A 21,662-nucleotide genomic window follows, 5' to 3' on the forward strand; every position below is an offset into this window, starting at 1 on the left:
ATGGTACATCCACACAATGTAATATTACTCAGCAATAAGAATGATCAACCCCTGACAGACATGGAAAAACCGTACATGCATATTGCTATGATTCCAATTATGTGATGTTCTGGGAAAGGCAAAACTATGGAGTCAATAAAAAAATCAGTGGTTGCCAGGGATTCAGGGGCAGGAAGGAAGGATGAAAAGGTGGAGTACAGGGCATTTTTAGGGCAGTGAAACTATTCATATGACACTGGAATGGTGGATTCATGGCATTATACCTTTGTCAAAACACAGAATTGGCTGGGCATGATGGCTCACACCTGTAATCTCAGCACTTTGGGAGGTTGGGCAGATCACTTGAGTCCAGGAGTTCGAGACCAGCCTGGACGACATAGTGAAACCCCATCTCTATCAAAAATATAAAAATTAGTCAGGCATGGAAGTGCACGCCTGTAATCCCAGCTGCTCAGGAGTTTGAGGCACGAGAATCACTTGAATCCAGGAGGCAGAGGTTGCAGTGAGCCAAGATTGCAACAGAGCAAGACTGCACTCCAGCCTGGGCAACAGAGCAAGACTCTGTCTCAAAAAACAAAAACAAAACAACCCACAGAATTGTACAACACAAATAGCGGACCCTAATGTAAACTATGGACTTTTGTTAATAAAAAATGTATCAATATAGATTCATCATTTATAACCAATATAGCACACTGATATTAATAATGGGAGGAATTTGGAGCAGGGGAGGAGGAGGCATGTGAGAACTCAGTTCTATCTGACCAGTTTTTCTTGTAAACCTAAAGACATCTAAAAAATAAAGTATATTAATTTTTCTAAAAATCCTTCATTGTTAAATTCAGATTTTACCAAGTGTACCCAACTATGTGGAACAATTGTTTTTTAATAGAAACTTTTTAAGATTATTTGTTTTATTTATGAAATCTAAATTGTTGAAGCTTTTTCAAGATGACTGCTTCCATTTTTTGTGGGTCTGTAAAGAGTGCAGAGTTCATGTTGAAAATCATTTCATTCCTTTTTGCTTTCTCAAGTAGTAGAGTGGTATAAAGTATTAATTGTGTAAGTTTTTCTTTGTGTGTGTGATTAATTTAGAGCAAATATTTTGCATATTACTACATCAAAAATCTTTCCAAATATTGTAATAGCTAAAGTAATCTGGAATGTTTGTCTTGATTGTTACTCATTCTTTATCATATAAAACACCTTCTTTCATTGATTCCAGGACATCTATTCTAGGACCTCTCTGAAATCAGTGTACCTCTTAGAATGATTCTAAGTAACATCTTAGATTCAGTGAAATACGATATGTCTAATAAGGGTCCGGAAGAAGGGCTATAATGATTGTTACAGAATCATGATAATTTTTCACTGGTGTTATGGGACCGTTCTTATTTTCCTTTGCCTGCCTGTCTTCCAGATGCTCTCTGTGTGGGTATGTGTGTAGCCATCCTCCTTCTTTGAAGTCTCATATGTGGAAACATGCAAGTGACCAAAATTACAACTACGAACAAGTAAACAAGGCTATTAACGACGCAATTTCACAAAGTGGCAGGTATTTCATCCTACCCCCTCCCTTTATTGCTATATGTAAATTAAAGCCAGGATTAAATCTACTAGTTCTACATGATAGCCTCCTCACGGTGTGGTGTGTTTGTTTTGTTTTTAAGAGTTCTGGGGAAATCCCCTGGAAAGACTCCATTAAAGAGCAGTGAAGAGAGTTCTGATCCCATCACTGGAAGTTCGGAAAATGCAGTGTCATCTGCAGAACTGATTTCCCAGACTCCCACTGAAGTTCTGGGTCCCAGCGAGAATGAAAAACTGAGCCCTACAAGTAATACCTCATATAGTTTAGAAAAAATCTCCAGTCTGGCCCCTCCTGGTATGGAGTACTGCGTTTTACTCTTCTGCTGTTGTATTTGTGGTTTTGAATCAACCAGCAAAGAAAACCTCTTGGATCATATGAAAGAGCACGAGGGTGAAATTGTAAACATCATCCTGAATAAGGACCACAACACAGCTCTAAACACAAATTAGGTGGAATAATGACTCAAACACGAAAGCAGTAGAAGAGGATTCCTTCACCACAGTTTCACATTTGCGCTGTCAAACAACTTCCTAGCCACAGAAGAAATCATTGATGTGATTTTCGAGAAAATGACAGATGTGACTTTGGAACCAAACTTGTAATAAAAGGAATTCCAAATGGACAAGCAGTAATGATATTTAAATATTTTGAGTGAGGGGGAGTGGGTCGAAGAGGAAGCAGAGGTGTAATCCTGTATTAACCCTCTGTCACCCCTTCTTAGTGTTGAGTGTATTTATTAAAGCTTATTAGAGTGTAGAAATGCAAGCAAAAGAGTTAAGAAAGGGCTTTTCAGGAACCATTCTAAAAGTCATGAAAAGGTCACAGTCTGAAGCAGAGCTTAGTTTTCTTCTCACTTCTCAGATGCAGACTGTGAGGCCTCCAGTGAGAAATGGGGGGCCCTTCTGGGAGGGGTGTTTTCAGTGTCACCAACAGAGTCAACAGGGAAACATAATTAGAGGGCTTTGAAATGATCTACTGAAATCCCTAAATTGATAGAAATGCATCATAATCTAGGACATGTTTTAAGGAATAACCTTAAAAAAGAAAAGACCTCTCAATTCAAAACTAGATTGTAAATAGGCATTCAAGAAGTGTTGTCTTAAATTCACAATGAATTTCTTGTGAGCCGAGGGCGAAACAGGTGAATTCCCACCAGACTCAAACCAGATCTCAGTTCATAGTAATGCTAAATCGTCTTGCGTGTCCTCAGAGGTTCTTTTCAGTGTCTATTAGAATTTGGCATACTTTCTCCATAGTGCATAGACCTTCTAATACTCTCTGCTAAATGAGACCACACTTGTTATCTGAAAGTGTAAAAGAAACCATGTATGAAAATTTACATTTGATCATCCTGCACTGGAAATAGTTGGAACTATTTCCAGAAATCCCTTAGGGGATGAGGGGTGAAATTTAGAAGCTGCTGAAAATGAGTACTGCTGTGTTGAGCTTTTCCTTCCTGGGATATATTAATTTAGTTATATTTAGCAGAAGAGGAATATAACCAGATGTGACTAAAATTAATAGCAAAAATTCAGGTTGTTTGTAAAAATTTTAATAACAAATAGCATTTGGCAAGTCTATAGGATTCCTCCTACCTGGGAAATTCTATTTTGTTAAGAGTGCGACAGGACATATGGAAAACCAATGCAAAGTGCTTAAGCATTAAAACTCACCATCAAATAGATGTAGTCTTATTAATTACACATTTTGTGATTTAATTATTTCAAGGAGTGAAGAAAACAGGGTGTCTTTGTTTTTGTAGTTCTGATTACTCATTTAGGCATTGTTTTGTTAAAGTACATTCTGCCTACAAGTGAAAAGGTCGGTGCGCTCTTCCGTGCACCATCCTCATGGTGCTATTTCCGAATATCTGAATATTGATTTCTAACACCTGAGATGAGGCTGTGACCGATCAACTTGGAACACTGTGAAGGTTTTCGAATGGGATACGCTGTAGGCACATTTTAGGAAGAATTCTGTTCCCAAAGTCCAGGTATGATTGGATTAATATTTTTAAAATTATTACTAGGAATTATTTAAGTGGGGCCAGGCATCTTGCAACATTTTCTGATTTGTTGGTTTTTTTTTTTTTTTTTTCTTTCTAATCTCATTTTGGTGATTTTTTTTTTTTTTTTTTTTTTTTTTTTTTGAGACAGAGTCTCGCTTAGTCGCCCAGGCTGGAGTGCAGTGGCGCGATCTCGGCTCACTGCAAGCTCCGCCTCCCGGGTTCACGCCATTCTCCGGCCTCAGCCTCCCGAGTAGCTGGGACTACAGGCGCCCGCCGCCTCGCCCGGCTAATTTTTTGCATTTTTAGTAGAGACGGGGTTTCACCGTGTTAGCCAGGATGGTCTCAATCTCCTGACCTCGTGATCCGCCCGCCTCGGCCTCCCAAAGTGCCGGGATTACAGGCGTGAGCCACCGCGCCCGGCACATTTTGGTGATATTTAAGCAAACATAAATGATTGTAACTTTGCAGCCTTTTTATTTAGGTAGCTTTAATTTATTTATGAAAGTTAATCCATTTCTGATACATGGTTTTTAAAAATATGAAATGGATTTATATATACTGTATTCCTCAAATCCACTGAATGTGGACTTATATGCATTTTCTCCTTTTTTCAGAATGGAAACATTTTAATTTCAAATTCAAATAAAACATTTAAAATGGCTTCATTATTATTACCCATACTGTTGCCACTCATATTGTAAGTCAGTTTTTTCATTGCTGGTACAATGACTCAGTATTTCTTTATAAAAATATGTTGTTCTGAAAATCAACAACCTTAGAAGAATTTTGTTTTATAATATTTCCTTGGCTTTAGTTTTATGTCATTTTTAGAAAATAATAATAAGCATCCCCAAAATTTCAAAGATGTGAACTTTTAAATTACCTTTCTTTATTTCTTTAAACTAATTCCATTGATTGTTACTTAAATTTTCCACTTGGAATCATGGATTTAAAATTTCCCCACCTCATGGGGAAAAAACTAACCCAGAAGTTCAAAGCCTCTAAAGTTTCGTTTGATTCTGGCCTTAGAATTGTCCTTAAAAGCTTTCTCCTGGCCCATAGGAGGAAGCATATATCAAGGAGGTTCTTTACCTTCCCATTATCATTTTGTGGCAAGCCTTAAGGTAACAAATGTGTCTACCAAGAACAATTGAGTTTTCTAAAAGTGATAATGAAGATTATGCAATTATAATTGTAGCAGAGATAGCTATTAAAATAATCAGTAGCCTGGGCACAGCAGCTCACACCTGTAATCCCAATACTTTAGAAGGCCAAGGCTGGAGGACTGCTTGAGTCCAGAAGTTTAAGACCAGCCTGGGCAACAAGGGGAGACCCCATCTCTACAAGAAATTAAAAATTAGCCAGGCATAGTTAGTTGGCATGTGCCTGTACCCCAGCTACTCAGGAGGCTAAGGTGGGAGGATCACTTGAGCCTGGGAGATAGAGGCTTCCAGTGAGCCATGATGGCACCATTGCACTCCAACTGGGGTAACAGATGAGGTCCTGTTACCCACCACCGCCCCCCACCCCGCGAAAAAAAAAATTCAGTAGCAATTCCTTCATAGGAATAACATTTTATTTATTGGTATTAGACTTATTAGACAGAGCTCACAGTATTTGCTTTCTCCTCTGAACACTTAAAAAATTCTAAGATGTGATAGTGAAAATAGCTTTGAAAAGAAACTGCATATGGCAAAGGTGGGGAGGGGGGAAGATGATGCATTCTGATCATTATAAAGAATACTTTTCAGGGCTCTATCATTTTCTCCCTTTCTCTAATCATCCAGAATACGGCAGGTGTCCCAGTGTTCAACAGTATCATGCTAATATTCCATTTGATCGGTAGTCCAAGTTCTTTGGCCAGATAGTGCAATGTTGTGACGCCAACCGAAGCCTTTGTTCTGGATCTTTCTTCTATTGAAGGTGGCTGCTGGTGGCTTCATAATTATTTTCTGTTTTTTTCTCACAAAGTAAATGGTGGGCATCCATGTTTACATTGCACCTTCCTGTGCTGTAATTGGCTTGACAAAGACAAGCAGGCTTCTCTGTTGAGACTTATTGTGTTTTTAGTTTTCATAGACACTTATTTAATCTTTTCAAATTGTACAGCAAGGTGCTCTAAGTAATATTCGATAAAATATATTTAATAGAAATTTGCGTTTGATATTCATGAACATGAATACATGTATTTTTTTAAGAAATAAGTATTGTGTAACACTATGGCATTGCTTCTATAGCCAAAGTATAAAAATTTCTGGAATACTGACATGTAAAGACTACAGTTAATTCTGACACTGTATCTTATTAAAATAGGATGATTTGCATTTTGTAAAATTATCCTGCACATCGAGCTGCATGCCTTAAAGCTGAAACTCTAGGACTGTGTTCATGGGAGAACAGTTCATCTGTTCAGAACAGTGAGGCAAGGTCTGTAGTGCTTCTTTAACTACCTTTGGAAATACTGTACAATGTTAGAATAATTTATTTTGCTTTACAGGAGTTTGTCATGTATTGACTTTAATATTGTATTTTGGTAATAAATTTTTTGTTAAAAAAACTTGCCTCCAAGTTTTATTAACCACGGGTTGTGTCCATTCTTTTCCTGGAAATGATGACTTTATTGCTTAGAAAGTTGTATTTAAATAATTAAAAGCTTCCCAAAGGTTAAACGAAGGTTTATGATGACTCTTGATAACTTGTTAATCTGTTGCTAACTAGCATTAGACTGTTACACGATAAATTGAATAAGCATTTACTTTTTAAAATCATTTTAAAAATTCAGTCTAATTTTGAAGCTTTTTTCCTTGCTACCCAGTTCAGTTTCTCTTCCAAATGTGACACGCTTATATGCTTTCAATTCTGATATAGTCAAAGTGCTAATGACTAGTTCTGCTATTGACAATTAGCATTCCTTAGCGAAGGCCAAAAACTACAGTGATATGTTCACACCTTGATCATTTTGTAATGTATACGGATAGCTGTTGACATCATATTTGTTGCATTGACAAATGAAGCTAATATCATCTGACTGTATTGTGGGTCTGGTTATCCATTTGTGCCCTAGAATCCTGAGCCACCTCAGTTGAAAGTGACCAAAACCAAATATTTCATCCTATGCTTCCCAGGGACAACGTAATCATATCCCCTTTGAAGAACCCAATCTGAAACTGTGTCACTAACCTCCAAATTAGAGAATCCTAGCATGGAAGCTCTAGAACATATGGTCCAGTGTGGCAGCCACTATAATATGATCTAAGTGTAAAATACACAGCAGTTGCAAAGACTTAGTACAAAAAGAAAGGAAATGTATTAACAGTATTTTATATTGATTACATGTTGAAATGATATTTTGGTTTAAATAAAATATTAAAATTAGTTTTACCCTTTTTTTAATGTAGCTACTAGACAATTTTAAATTACATGTGTGGCTTACATTGTATTTCTTTTGGACAGTGCTGGTACAGAAGAGAGATTAGCAAACCAGGGCCCTCTCTTCAAAGCCAGCATGCCTCCTGTTTTGGCAAATAAAGTTTTATTGGCACACAGCAATGCTTGTGTGTGTACATATCATATACGGCTATTTTCAAGATACAACAGCAGCACTGAGTAGTTGTGACAGAGACTATATGGCCCACAAAGCCTAATTCACCACCTATTTGATAGAAAAAGCCTTCTGACTAGACCTCTGAACTAGAACAATGGTATAATTTGTGCTCTAGAGCTACCAGAAAGAAAATGGCTTTTTACAAAGAAAGCTTTTTATAGTAGTGCTTTATAACTAAATTAGTTTGTTTCTTCCTTTGTAATTTTTATAGTCTACCTATCTCAGGTCTTAACTATATTTGATGACTTGAACCTGTTTCATCTCTGATATTTAAAGCCAGTTTGTTTGAAATAACAATGCATAATTAAATAATAAATCAAAATGCAGCTATAAAAAGTCTCACTTGCCTCCTGACAACTTTATGGTGTTGATGTCAGCCCCCACGGCTTCACCCTGCCAGTGGTGTAGGACTGCAGCACACCGCCTGCACATGTAACCATGGTGCAACGTAACCCCGGTGACTAATCCACTTGGCTGGGGTGACAAGTGAATTGAATAATCCAGGATATAAAGAAAAGAGTCTTAAATGCACCTCTTCATAATGAATAGCATGTGTGACTCCAAAGCCAGCTTCAAAGGTAGGGAGGAGGTGGTAGTTGGCTTTGGTCTAGAGCTGTTGATTAAACTGGCAGAGCTAAGAAAAAGTCCGTACTCTTCTACATAAATTTCTTCCAAGTCAATCAGTGAATATGTAAAATGAGAACATTTTTGGCCCTGTAAATTCATAGAGAAGTTACTAATTGGTGCCATACGATAGACTGACTTAGGTAGTGTGTTTTGATGTGTATCTTAGAATCCAAATCAGCAGAGCATAAGATGCCGAAACCATTTCCAGAGACCTATGTGTACAGCACAGTCCAGTTTGCATGCTGTGCTAGGGGACTACAGACCTCATTTTTCTAGTGGTACATTAATAAGTATACTGTATCTAGTTTTATTTGAACTAAGTGTTTACGAGAATATGACAGCTTTGGTTTCTTTAATCTCCTGATTTTTTTTTTTTTCCCAATAATGGGTAATCAGTTGAAATTGTTTGCCTTACCAAAGTAGATTATGTAGGTAAGAAGGTTTTCTTTTGAATTAAAAAGTTTAATGTCAGGCATCTAATATAAATTCTTACTGCCATATAACAAAATTGTGTCACATGTGGGTGGCTTTTTGCTCCCTAAGTCAACCAGATATAAGACAGGTACTTCTACAGTGCGGTGTTTGTTTTAAAAGGATTCTACATATTAGGTAAATGTAGAAAAAACATGTAAAAACATCTTTTAAAAAATTGTCACTAGATGCAGTGGCTCACACCTGTAATCCCAGCACTTTGGGAGGCTGAGGCGGGCAGATGACTTGAGGTCAAGAGTTCAAGACCAGCCTGGCCAACGTGGTGAAACCATCTCTCTACTAAAAATACAAAAATTAGCCGGTTGTAGTGGCACACGCCTATAGTCCCAGCTACTTGGGAGGCTGAGCCTGGAGGACTGCTTGAACCCGGGAGGCGGTGGTTGCAGTGAGCCAAGATCATGCTACTGCACTCCAGCCTGGGCAACAAAGCGAAACTGTCTCAAAAAAAAAGAAAAAAAGAAAATATTTGCACAAATCAGAAAATCATGGATCCTTAGCCATGAGCTCAGACCCAACTGTTTCACCTTTCTGATTTATCAGCTTTGTACTTTGGTAAAAGGAAAAACAAAAAGAATATTTATAATTACCCATGTTATTACCATGGATTGATCAGTAATAATCAAGTATAGTTTTAAAATGAAAGTGTGTTATCTGAAATATATACACAATGGAAAGCTGGACCTGAACAGACCCTCAACAAAATAAAACATTCATTTTTCAGGATTTTTATTAGCACCTACTATTGATATTTAAAGGCTTATTGTCACAACTGTGCACATCTCCAATTTTTTGTCCTACTTGTCATCTCATGCGTATTTCAGAAATAATGTGGCTGTGTTTTACTGAAATAGGCACGTCAATCCACATCTTGTTCTTTTTGTTTATATCTGCAGTGCCATTTAAATTCAGTATTTCCCACCACAAACGGTGTTAGAAAATTCTATTTCGGGCTGATGAGAAAAAGTACAGCAGGATATGGTTCAAAGCTTAAGCTGTATTTCTGCTCTTCCAGAGCTAGCATTCCACAAAAAATAGTTATGCTGAAATAAACAGTGGTAGGAAACCAGTGGTTTCAAGGCTATCTGCACTTTCTAAAACCCTTCTCCATGTGAAGCCTGAGAACACAGTTGGTGCAGCTGTGCCTCCCTGGAATGGTGATACTAGAGTCCACCAGTTCCACCGCAGAGGTGAAAAACTCTAACATGAGGCTCTTCGGCATTTGGGCCCCCCTGGAGCAACCCTGTGCTCAGCCTGCAAACGCAGACAAAAGCTCCAGTGTACTGTCTGACAGTTTTTTTAAGTTCTAGGGTACATGTGCAGGATGTGCAGGCTTGTTACATAGGTAAACATGTGCCATGGTGGTTTGCTGCACCTGTCAACCCATCACCTAGGTATTAAGCCCTGCATGCATTAGCTATTTATCCTCATGCTTTCCCTCCCCCCATCCCACCCCCAACAGGCCCCAGTGTGTGTTGTTCCCCTCCCTGTGTCTATGTGTTCTCACTGATCAGCCCCCACTTATAAGTGAGAACATGTGGTGTTTGGTTTTCTGTTCCCGCGCTAGTTTGCTGAAGATTATGGCTTCCAGTTTCATCCATGTCCCTGCAAAGGACATAATCTCATTCTTCTTTATGTCTGTATAGTATTCCATGGTGTATACGTACCACATTTTCTTTATTCAGTCTATCATTGATGGGCATTTGGGTTGATTTCATGTCTTTGCTATTGTGAATCGTTCTGCAATGAACATATGCGTGCATGTATCTTTGTAATAGAATGATTTACATTCCATTGGGTATATACCCAGTAATGGGACTGCTGCATCAAACGGTATTTCTGGTTCCAGATCTTTGAGGCGTGGTAGCATGCACCTCTAATCCCAGCTACTCGGAAGGCTGAGGCAGGAGAATCATTTGAACCCGGGAGGCGGAGGTTGCAGTGAGCCAAGATCGTGCCATTGTACTCCAGCCTGGGCAACAAGAGCAAAACTCCATCTCAAAAAATAAAAAATTTAAAAGTATACCTGCAAACCAGTCCAAATGCTAGCCTCTTCACGTCAGGTGCCATCCTGCAGGCCCAGGGCATAGCTTACTAGTTCTATCAAGTGGCCTTGTGATCAGGCAGGAAAACAGCAAAAGTGGCAAAAATAAAACCAAATCAGCACTTGTCTTTAACCATAATCCACTGATGAAACTTACTCTTGAAAGATAAAGTGGAACAAGGCACAGTGCAGTGGCTCATGTCTGTAATCCCAGCATTCTGGGAGGCCAAGGCGGGTGGATCATTTGAGGTCAGGAGTTTGAGACCAGTCTGGCTGACGTGGTGAAACCCCATCCCTACTAAAAATACAAAAATTAGCCAGGCATGTTGGTGGGCACCTGTAATCCCAGCTACTTGGGAGGCTGAGGCAGGAGAATTGTTTAAACTCAGGAGGCAGAGGTTGCAGTCAGCCGAGGTTGTACCACTGCACTCCAGCCTGGGCGACAGAGTGAGTGTGATTCTGTCTCAACAAAAAAAAAAAAAAGTGGAACAAGAGCTTCACAGCCATATTCCTAACTAGGTTATTCCTTACAAAACTAACAAGAATAAGTATGGACATGAGATACAAAGGGCATGATCGCTAATTAAAATCCTAAAATAGTAACACCTATCTACTGTAAACAGGCAAGCCAGCTGCACCTATACATTGTATTAAATACCTTAAGAGTTTTTGAAATTCAAGACATCAGTGGCTCACTGTAATCCCAGCATTTTGGGAGGCAAAGGCAGGAGGATTGCTTGAGGCCTGGAGTTTGATACCAGCCTGGGCAACATGATGAAACCCCATCTCTACAAAAATAAAAATAAAAAAATTAGCCTGGTGTAGTCCCAGTTACTCGGGAGGCTGAGGTGGGAGGAATCACTTGAGCCTGTAGCAAACTGTGATTGCACCACTGCACAACACCCTGGGTGATAGAGCAAGATGAAAGAAAAGAAAGAGAGAGAGGGCCGGGCGCGGTGGCTCAAGCCTGTAATCCCAGCACTTTGGGAGGCCGAGACGGGCGGATCACGAGGTCAGGAGTTCGAGACCATCCTGGCTAACACGGTGAAACCCCGTCTCTACTAAAAAATACAAAAAACTAGCCGGGCGAGGTGGCGGGCGCCTGTAGTCCCGGCTACTCGGGAGGCTGAGGCAGGAGAATGGCGTAAAAACCCGGGAGGCAGAGCTTGCAGTGAGCTGAGATCCGGCCACTGCACTCCAGCCTGGGCGACACAGCGAGACTCCGTCTCAAAAAAAAAAAAAAGAAAAGAAAGAGAGAGGAAAGGAAAGGAGGAAGAGAAAGGACGGAAGGGAGGGAGGGAAGGGGAAGGGAAAGAGAAAGGAAAGAAAAAGAAAAGGAAAAGAAAGGAAGGAAGGAAACGAAAGAAAAAAGGAGAGAAGGAAAGGGAGGGAAGGAGGAAGAAAGAAAAAGCAAGAAAGAGAAGGAAGGAGGGGAGGGAGAAGGAAGGAGGGGAGGAAGGAGGAAGGGGAAGGGGAGGGAGGGTAGGAGGATAGGAGGGAGGGTGGGAGGAAAGGAAGGAAGGAGAGAGAGAAAGGGAGGGAGGGAGGGAGGGACTAATGGTGTGCCTGAAACAATACACATCGACCTTAACCTTCAAAAGAATGTACTTTTCACATGGGTAACGGCAAGTACTGCCAGTTGTTCCTCAACATCCATTCTTCCATGATCACAGAATTTTTAGCTGGGCACAAAGCTGCCCAGGTAGGCTGTATTTCCCAGGCTTCCTTGTAACTACATGAAGTCATGTGACCAAGTTATGGTTCATGGGATATGATTAGTGATATATGAAAGTTCTGAAGAGATCACACCAGGCACAGTGTCTCATGCCTGTAATCCCAGTACTTTGCGAGGCCAAGGAGGGAGAATCACTTGAGGCCAGGAGTTCCAGACCGGCCTGGGCAACATGGTGAAACCCCATCTCTACAAAAAAATACAAAAATCAGCCGGGTGTGGTGACACACGCCTGTAGTCCTGTTACAGTAGGCAAACAGCTAGACACGAGCAGGAGGGGAAGCCCCTAGAAAAGGAAGGTCTGGGAAACCTCATGCCCAGGGACCACCCAAAATTTGCAAATTATTAACATCTCTAATGCTGGAGGGGGTGTGCAATGAGTCCAATGTGAGCAAGGAGGTGGGGAAATACCTATGCAGAAAGAAACACCCCTTAAGACTCCTAGTAAATCACCCACTCTTCAGTAAACCTCTCAGAATGTTGCTAGCTGCGTGCTGTTGAGGGAAAGATGGCAAAGGAGAAATTCCTAAGATACCAGGTGCAATAAATACAGACCTGACCTCTATACAACCCTCCTGGGGTGGCGGCAATGAGCAATGCAGCCATTTGGTAGAGTCTGCACCCAACACCGGCCACACATGCCCACCAAATAGTAGTAAGAGAGGGTCCCATGAGCCTGGGAGGGAACGAGGCAGTGATAAAGGCAAGGACTTAAGGCAGAAGCAGGAAAACTGGACAAAGAAAAAGGGCAGGGACTTAAGACAGAGGCAGGAACTTCCAGAAAAAAATCGGACATCATTAAAACCCACCACAGAACCCTTGGAGCGGCTGCTGGCTCGTTCTGTCTCCGCAGCTGGCTCTGCCTCATCTTTCAAAGTATTCTGTCTCTCTAAATAAACTCTCTGCTCTCTGTTTTCCTTCAATCAATTCTCTCTTTTTTGGCTAAACTGTCTCTTGGCCGAATTCCTTCTCCCAAGGAAGACTAAGAACTGAGGACTCTGCCTTCCAGGTAACACCCCCAACTACTCAGGAGGCTGAGGTGGGAGGATTGCTTAAGCCCAGAAGGTCGAGGCTGCAATGAGCTATAATTGCACCACTGCACTCCAGCCTTGGCAACAGAGTGAGATATGATCTCTAAAAATAAAAATTAAAACTATTTTTTTTAAAAAGAGATGAAACGAATCTAGGATCACAGAGTTCAAAGCTGGCTGAGAAAATATACCAGTTGTCCTTGAAACATCCACTGTATTTGATGGCTGTCTTTTCTCTAAACATATTGTAATGCAAACATAAAATTGTTTTGTTTCATAAAACGATAGAACACATCAGCTGAATTCACCACCAAAAGAAATGAAAGAAACTTCTGGGTGTGCCCTTAAAATGAAGGGAAGTTCCACCTCCCCCTCTTTCTCTGTGCTGCCGCCTGTTATGTAAATGTTATGATCGCTAACTATGAGAACAAGCACAGGACAGAACTAAAACTCAACAACAAAACCCAATTCAAAAACGGGCAAAGGGCTTGAATAGACATTTCTCTAAAGAAGATCTACAAATGGCCAAAGAGTACATGGAAAGATGCTCAACATCACTCATCATTAAGGAAATGGAAGTCAAAACTGCAATGAGATACTACCTTATGTCTATCAGGATGACTATCAAAAAATAAAAAAGCAGAAGATAATAAAGTGTTGGTAAAGATGTGGAGACACTGGTACCCTTGTGCACCATTGGTGGGAATGTAAAATGGTACAGTCACTGTGGAAACAGTATGGTGGTCTAATGCGCACAGAGTTTCAGTCTTGTAAGATGAAGAGTTTTGGAGGTATATGGTGATGATGGTCGCACAACATTATGAATGTAATACCACGGAACTGTACATATAGAAATAGTTAAAATCAGCCAGGCACAGCAGCAATCCCAGCACTTTGGGAGGCCAAGGCGGGCAGATCACTTGAGGTCAGGAGTTTGAGACCAGCCTGAACATGGTGAAACCCTGTCTCTACCTAAAATACAAAAATTAGCCAGCTGTGGTAGCAGGTGCCTGTAATCCCAGATACTTGGGAGGCTGAGGCACAAGAATGGCTTGAACCCAGCAGGTGGAGGCTTCAGTGAGCTGAGATCACAGCCTGGGCGACAGAGCAAGATAAGAAGGTAAATTTTATGTATTTTGCCACAAAAGAAAAATTTTTTTAAAAACCACAAGTGTGACATTTTTGTTGAAAGGACCCTGGGTCCCTGACATTGTGGAACCAGACTGCTTACATGACAGAAATAAACATTTCAGCCACTGTCTTTGGGTCAATACTGATCCCTCAGCTCTTATTTCCAGTCTGTCCCACCATTTACATATCGAGAAATACATTAAAGGGAAAAGTAAACCACCAGGATTCTGCAAGGATCCAACCACCAAAACCTAGTCTATATCGGTGTTTCTACCTTTATTTCATTACCATCCTCCTAAGCCCTTCAAGGCATTTTTCCCAATTAATTTCCCCACCCATGACACAGAAGTACTGTACTGTTTCTCTTTCTAGGTACTGTAAGTGTATCTGTGCTTTTTCTTTTTTTGTTGCGGGGGGGACGGAGTCTCACTCTGTCACCCAGGCGGGAGTACAGTGGCGTGATCTCAGGTTACCGCAACCTCCCCCTCCAGGTTTAAGAGACTCTCTTGCCTCAGCCTCCTGAGTAGCTGAGTCTACAGGCACGTGCCACCACACCTTGATAACTTTTGCATTTTTAGTAGAGACGGGGTTTTGCCACGCTGGCCAGGGTGGTCTCTAACTCCTGACCACAGGTGATCTGCCCACCTCGGCTTCCCAAAGTGCTGGATTACAGGCATGAGCCACCGCGCTAAGTCTGTATATCTGTGCTTTATACATTAAAATAGTAATTTTTTCCAACAACCAGGGACCTGTTTTTCCCCACTAGGGGGTTATATTGCCATAGGGAATTCATCCTTGTATTTAAATGAACTGGTTGAATGAAGACAGTTACAGGGAGAGTTATTTATTTCAAACCTCATTTCCTGGTATCTTGACTGAACATCCAAAAAGGTCAAGAGATTGTGAGGAGAAACCTGTAAGAGGAGGCTGGATTTGTTACCTCCATCACGTGGAGAATCACTAAAGTACAACAAAATCGACTCGATACAGCTAGACTCCATGTAGCTGTTGGGATAGTTTCCGTCTCAGAGCTTTCGGACCTGGACAGTTGCAATCAAACCTGTGGACTTTATGCATAAGGAGTCCTTTGGGTTATCTCATCTCTGTCCACCAGTTGACTCAGGAAGGTTTGTGGGGAGCACTTGATAAGTGTTAGTGAAAATCCAGCCATAATTTAAGGCATGATAAAATCTCTGAATTCGAGAGCGTTAGAAACACATCCTTTTCTGGCTGAAAGTCCTGCGTACAACAAGAAGAAAAAAAAAAAAGTCCCAAGCCTAACAATACGCCTTGGCATCTATTAGTGGGAAAATTCTGCTGCTGAGATTTGTGGACACGTGTGTACATGCCTGTTTTGCAGGAAATGACATTACAGCAGTCCAAGGAAACAAACCAGAAGGACCAGCCAAGGACACTGTTTCTCGGACTAACATCTAGGGAATCAGCACATTTGGCAAAAGCTTATGTAATAAAACATCATCATCTGCTTTAATTGAATACCTTACCTATTCGTGTCCTCATTCAAAAATATACAAGTTATTCTAACCATGGAAATGAAAAAAAGTGTAGGTGGTAACCATGGAAATGAGAAAAGTACAGACAAGTAGAGGTAAGCAGAGAAGCAGGTGTTAAAGAAGAAAATGAGGCCAGACACAGTGACTCACCCCTGTGATATCAGCGCTGTGGGATGCCAGGGCAGGAGGATTGCTTGAGGCCAGGAGTTTGAGACCAACCTGGGCAACATACTGGAACCCCACCTCTATTAAAAATTGACCAGGTGCAGTGGCTCACACCTGTAATCCCAACACTTTGGTAGGCCAAGGTGGGTGGATCACCTGTGGTCAGGAGTTCGAGACCAACCTGGCCAACAGGGTGAAACCCTGTCTCTACTAAAAATACAAAAAAGTTAGTGAGGTGTGGTGGTGCATGCCTGTAATCCCAGCTACTTGGGAGGCCGAGGCAGGAGAATCACTTGAACTCAGGAGAGAGGTTGCAGTGAGCCGAGATCGCACCATTGCACTTGGTCTGATGACAAGAGTGCAATGGGTGACAAGAGCGAAACTCTGTCTCAAAAATAATAGCAATAAAAGAAAATGAAACAAAAATTCCATATGTAAATACTTCGCTAACTTTACATTTTATAGAAATCCTTGGATTTGTGCACCTATGCTAATCTGTCTAAAAATGTCACTATTTTAAAGCACTACAAATTTAGTTAATATAAAGTTGAACAAAGGAAGAGCGAAAACACAAACAACATTTCATAATGCTTTTCTGAATGTTCCCGGACCAAATCGAGGGTCAGGCTGCTTATTCTCACAGCCCAATAACGAGATGCAGATGAACTGGGAAAGGAGGGAGTTTATTTCTGTAACCGGGTACAGGGAGAAGGCCTAGAAATTATCCCCAGACCAACTCAAAATCATAGTGTTTCAGAGCTTATAGACCTTCTCAGCTATATGTCTGTGTGTAAGTGTGCATTCACCTAAACACATAAGTGATCGACTTTTTCAAATCTATAACTAAGATCTAAGTCCTGAAGACCTTCCTCTGGAGCCTCAGTAAATTTATTTAATCTAAATGGGTCCAGGTGCTGGGGTGATTACCCTTATCTTGTTTCCTGCTAAATCATGGTTTGGGGAGTTCCTTCGGACCCCAATAAAACTAGTATAATCCTAAACGGGTCCTGTTGAGAATTCCTCGTTATCTTGTCACGCTTCAAGACCCAGGAAAGGCCAGGGCGAAACTCCTGATGGGCATTTGCTACATTCTAGCCTTTGTACAGGGTACTGGCTCTATCGGTTTTTACTATTTAACTTCACCACTCAGTCAGTAATGAAATGGTTGTTACGGAGGCCTGCGTTAGTGAGACCTGGCCTGCCACATGAAGACTCCAAGAGAAGAAGCCATCTATTGACAAACACTTTAAAGGAGGGAAAGAGGAATCCAGTGTGATGTCAGTCACTGTGGGACTCTGGAATGATGCAGGCATAGAGGAAGCTCATCCCTGGCACTCGGCCTGGGTTCCCTAAGACCTACACAGGCCGAGCCAATCTCAGAGGACTGCCATAGACACGCCCCACCTCTGTGGTCTCAGACATGAGTCATACAGTGTGTGTAAAACAATTCAATGGGATGTATCTAGAAAACACTAGGATTTCCACGTGTAATCACTTTGTTTAAAAATATGTTTATATGGGCTGGGTGTGGTGCCTCATGTCTGTAATCCCAACACTTCGGTAGCCCAAGGCTGGAAGATCACTTGAGCTCAAAAGTTCAAGACCAGCCTGGGCAACATGGTGAGACCTTGCCTCATTTTTTAAAAAAATACGTTTATACATATACAGAAAGAGAATACAAAATTTTTTTCTGATAAAAGTTTGGAGGCTGGGTGCGATGGCTCATACCTGTAATCCCAGCACTTTGGGGAGACCAAGGCAGGCACATCACTTGAAGCTAGGAGCTCAAGACCAGCTTGGCCAACATGGTGAAGCCCCGTCTCTACTTGAAGTACAAAAATGAGTCAGGTGTGGTGGCACACGCCTGTAATCCCAGCTACTCAGGAGGCTGAGGCACGAGAATTGCTTGAACCCAGGAGGTAAAGGCTGTAAAGAGCCGAGATCGCACCACTGCACTCCAGTCTGGGAAACAGAGTGAAACCCCGTCTCAAAAAACAAAAAAGAAGAAGAAGAAGTTTGGAGACCACTGCTTTGATTTTCACCAAGACACTTGAAAAGTCAACTAAATTGGATGAAAGCACTGTTGGAAAAAAAAATATACGCAGTGTACCAAACTGTCCCATACATGTTTCTGTAAGGGAATACTCAGCATTGTAAATATCTCATTTCTCCCAAACATTTCTAAACATTTTATATAATTCTAGTAAAAATTTCCATGGATTCTGTTTTGGAACTTGCTAAATGATTATAAAGTTTATCTGAGCAAATAAATATGCAGAAATTGCCAAAATACATATTGAGACGGAGTTCCGCTGTTGCCCAGGCTGGAGTGCAATGGAGTGATCTCGGCTCACCGCAACCTCTGCCTCCCGGGTTCAAGTGATTCTCCTGCCTCAGCCTCCCTAGAGTAGCTGGGATTACAGGCTTGTGCCACTACGCCCGGCTAATTTTGTATTTTTAGCAGAGACGAGGTTTCTCCATGTTGATCAGGCTGGTCTCGAACTCCTGACCTCAGGTGATCCGCCCGCCTTGGCCTCCCAAAGTGCTGGGGTTACAGGCGTGAGCCACTGCGCCCGGCAACTATCTAATTTTAAAAAAATTGTCAAGTCTCTCTCACACCATATTAAAAAGATATAATATTTTTAAATACTAGCAGAAAGAATTAAAAAAACATTTACGATCTTGAGACGGGGAAGGTTTTTCTAAGCATGATGGAAAAACCCAGAAGGCATAAAAGAAAGTTGACAATATAAAAATGGAAAATCCCTGCACAGCAAAAGACATCATACCAGATACACAATAATGAGAAAATATCAGATACACAATAATGAGAAAATATCTGCAGAATATATGACAACAGATTAATAAATACCCATAATCAGCCAGGTGCAGTGGCTCACGCCTATAATCCCAGCACTTTGGGAGGCCAAAGTGGGCAGACTGCTTGAGCTCAGGGGTTCAAGACCAGCCTGGGCAACATGGCAAGACCCCACCTCTACAAAATTTTTTTTTTTAATTAGCCAGGTGTGGTGGCACACGCCTGTGGTCCCAGCTACTCAGGAGGTTGAGATGGGAGGATTTCGTGAGCCCAGGAGGTTGAAGCTGCAGTGAGCTGAGATGGTGCCACTGCACTCCAGTCTGGGCAACAGAGCAAGACCCTATCTCAAAAACAAAAGCAAAAATAAAAAAAAACCCGATAATCTATAAATAATCCCTTCATAGCAAGATTAAATAAATGGTGAAAGAACACAAAAAGACAAATTACACAAATTAAATGCAAATAGCCAATAAACTCCTGATATATTGTCTTCACCTCACTAATAAAGAATACACACTAGATAATCATGTATTATTTGTCACCTAAGATTGGCAAAGGTTTAAAATGCTAATTGTTGGCAAGGGCATGGAGAAATAAGTGCCATAATACCCACTGGTGGAAAAGAAAAACAACAGAATCTTTAACCTTTTTGGAATGTAGCTTGCCAATGTTTATCACAATTTAGAATATGAGTTATAGGGCTGGGCGTGATGGCTCAGGCCTGTAATCCCAGTACTTTGGGAGGCTGAGGCTGGTGGATCACTTGAGGTCAGGAGTTTGAGACCAGCCTAGCCAACATGGTAAAATCCCATCTCTACTAAAAAGACAAAAATTAGCCAGGTGTGGTGGCGGGCTCCTCTAATCCCAGCTTCTTGGGAGGCTGAGGCAGGAGAATCACTTGAAGCTGGGAGATGGAGGTTGCAGTGAGCCGAGATCGCGCCACTGCATGCCAGCCTGGGTGACAAAGCTAGACTCCACCTCAAAAAATTAAATAAAATGAACATTGTATTTCAGACAGGAAAAAGCCAGTAATACAGAAGAACTCACACCCTCGGGATCCCAAGAAAAGATCCATGGGAAGGATGTAATGAACGGTGTTAATGACTTCTGGTGCAGTGCTTCTCAAAGTGTGATGTACATATAAATGAACTGGGGGTCATCTTAAAATGCAGATTTTGGCTACACAGGTCTTGGGTAGGACCTGAGACCCGGCATTTCTCAGAAGACCCCAGGTGATGCCCATGCTGCATAACCCACAGACCGCATGTTGAGTAACAAGGTTCTGCTGTGGTTCCCTAACTTTTCTGAGAACAGAATTATCTGGAAAACTTCTGTATTGGTCCATACAGCTATACATACTGCTCTGAAGAATACTGCTATAAAGAATGCCCAAGACTGGGTAATTTAAAGGAAAGTTGTTTAACTGACTCACAGTTCAGCGTGGCTGAGGAGGCCTCAGGAAACTTACAATCATGGCAGAAGGCAAAGGGGGAAGCAAGGCACTTTCTTCATAAGGAGGCAGGAAGAAGTGCTGAGCGAAGAGGCAAGAGCCCCTTATAAAACCATCACATCTCGTGAGAACTCACTATCACGAGAACAGCATGGGGGAAGCTGCCTCCATAATTCAATTACCACCACCTGGTCTCTCCCTTGAACGGTGGGGATTATGGGAATTACAATTCAAGATGAGATTTGGGTGGGGACATAAAGCCTAACCATATGAACTTCTTAAAGATTAGTGGTCCCCTAGCCCTACAGATTCTAAATTCAGTAGGCGTGGGGTAGGACCTGACAACGTGCATTTTTTTTTTTATTATACTTTAAGTTCTAGGGTACATGTGCACAACGTGCAGGTTAGGTACATATGTATACATGTGCCATGTTGGTGTGCTGCACCCATTAACTCGTCATTTACATTAGGTATATCTCCTAATGCTATCCCTCTCCCCTCCCCCCACCCCACAATAGGCCCTGGTGTGTGACGTTCCCCTTCCTGTGTCCAAGTGTTCTCATTGTTCAATTCCCACCATGAGTGAGAAAATGCAGTGTTTGGTTTTCTGTTCTTGCGATAGTTTGCTAAGAATGATGGTTTCCGATAACGTGCATTTAACCTCCCAAGTGATGGTGACAGTGACGCTGCAGATCCCCAGACCACACTTTTGAGATGCACAGCACAAGTATTGCTGGCCCTGGCAGAGACAACCAGGGAGACCATTTAGGCTTCTAAACCTACTGCACACCAGAAGTCTTCCTCTACACCACCACTGCAGTCACAGTCCATTACTGGAGCCCATGCCTTTTACATTTCCTCTCTGGCTCCTGGCTCATATGGCCAGAAGTGTGAGCGAGGACCTACACTCATTACCCATCACCTCCATCGTTACTTTATCAGAACCAAAGACTAATTCTTAATTGGCTTATTCTCCCCAAGACTTACTCTCAGCAGTAGGTCCTACTTAGGAAAAGTCTCAAAGCTTTATCTTGCTTAGGAATGTCCTTTCATAGTATTAAAACAAGCAGCTGCTGCTGAATTCTACTTTCTTTTTAAGCGATGATGTTTCACAATGGTCACATTTCCCCCAGAGTGAAGAGAAAAAAAAAAAAAACCTATACAGTAAGAGGGAAATCCTATTTAAGGGGGACTCAATTCACCTATGTATTGATGAAGCAGACAAATGTACATAAAGTCATCTTAACATGAAAGATAATAAACATACAGTCCTTGCCCTCAAGCCAGGCGACAGAAAAGCTACCAACCACCAGGTTGAAACAAGACAAATGTCATCTGAAAAAACAGCTGCATTTGTTTCTATCGAAGTCTTCCAGCAGATACCTTAATATCTTCGCACAGAATGTGTGCTCTTTACTAACAACCGACACACAAAGGAGGACGATCTCCAGCAGAGGTGAC

General features: G+C 41.5%; 1 protein-coding gene across 2 annotated transcripts in view; it reads left to right on the forward strand.

The window, feature by feature from the left end:
* Window positions 1-3,704, forward strand: part of LOC105495601 (zinc finger protein 507) — a 37,930-nt gene extending 34,226 nt beyond the window's left edge. For both annotated transcript variants that reach the window (XM_011765347.2, XM_011765346.2), the window contains 2 exons: window positions 1,421-1,555; window positions 1,671-3,704. In XM_011765347.2, coding sequence (XP_011763649.2) covers window positions 1,421-1,555; window positions 1,671-2,037 — 502 coding nt within the window. In that variant the 3' untranslated portion in view covers window positions 2,038-3,704. The remainder of the gene's footprint in view (window positions 1-1,420; window positions 1,556-1,670) is intronic.
* Window positions 3,705-21,662: the final 17,958 nt, after the last annotated feature.

This window comes from Macaca nemestrina, chromosome 20 (genome assembly GCF_043159975.1).
Source record: "Macaca nemestrina isolate mMacNem1 chromosome 20, mMacNem.hap1, whole genome shotgun sequence".
Classification (NCBI taxonomy): Eukaryota; Metazoa; Chordata; class Mammalia; order Primates; family Cercopithecidae; genus Macaca; species Macaca nemestrina.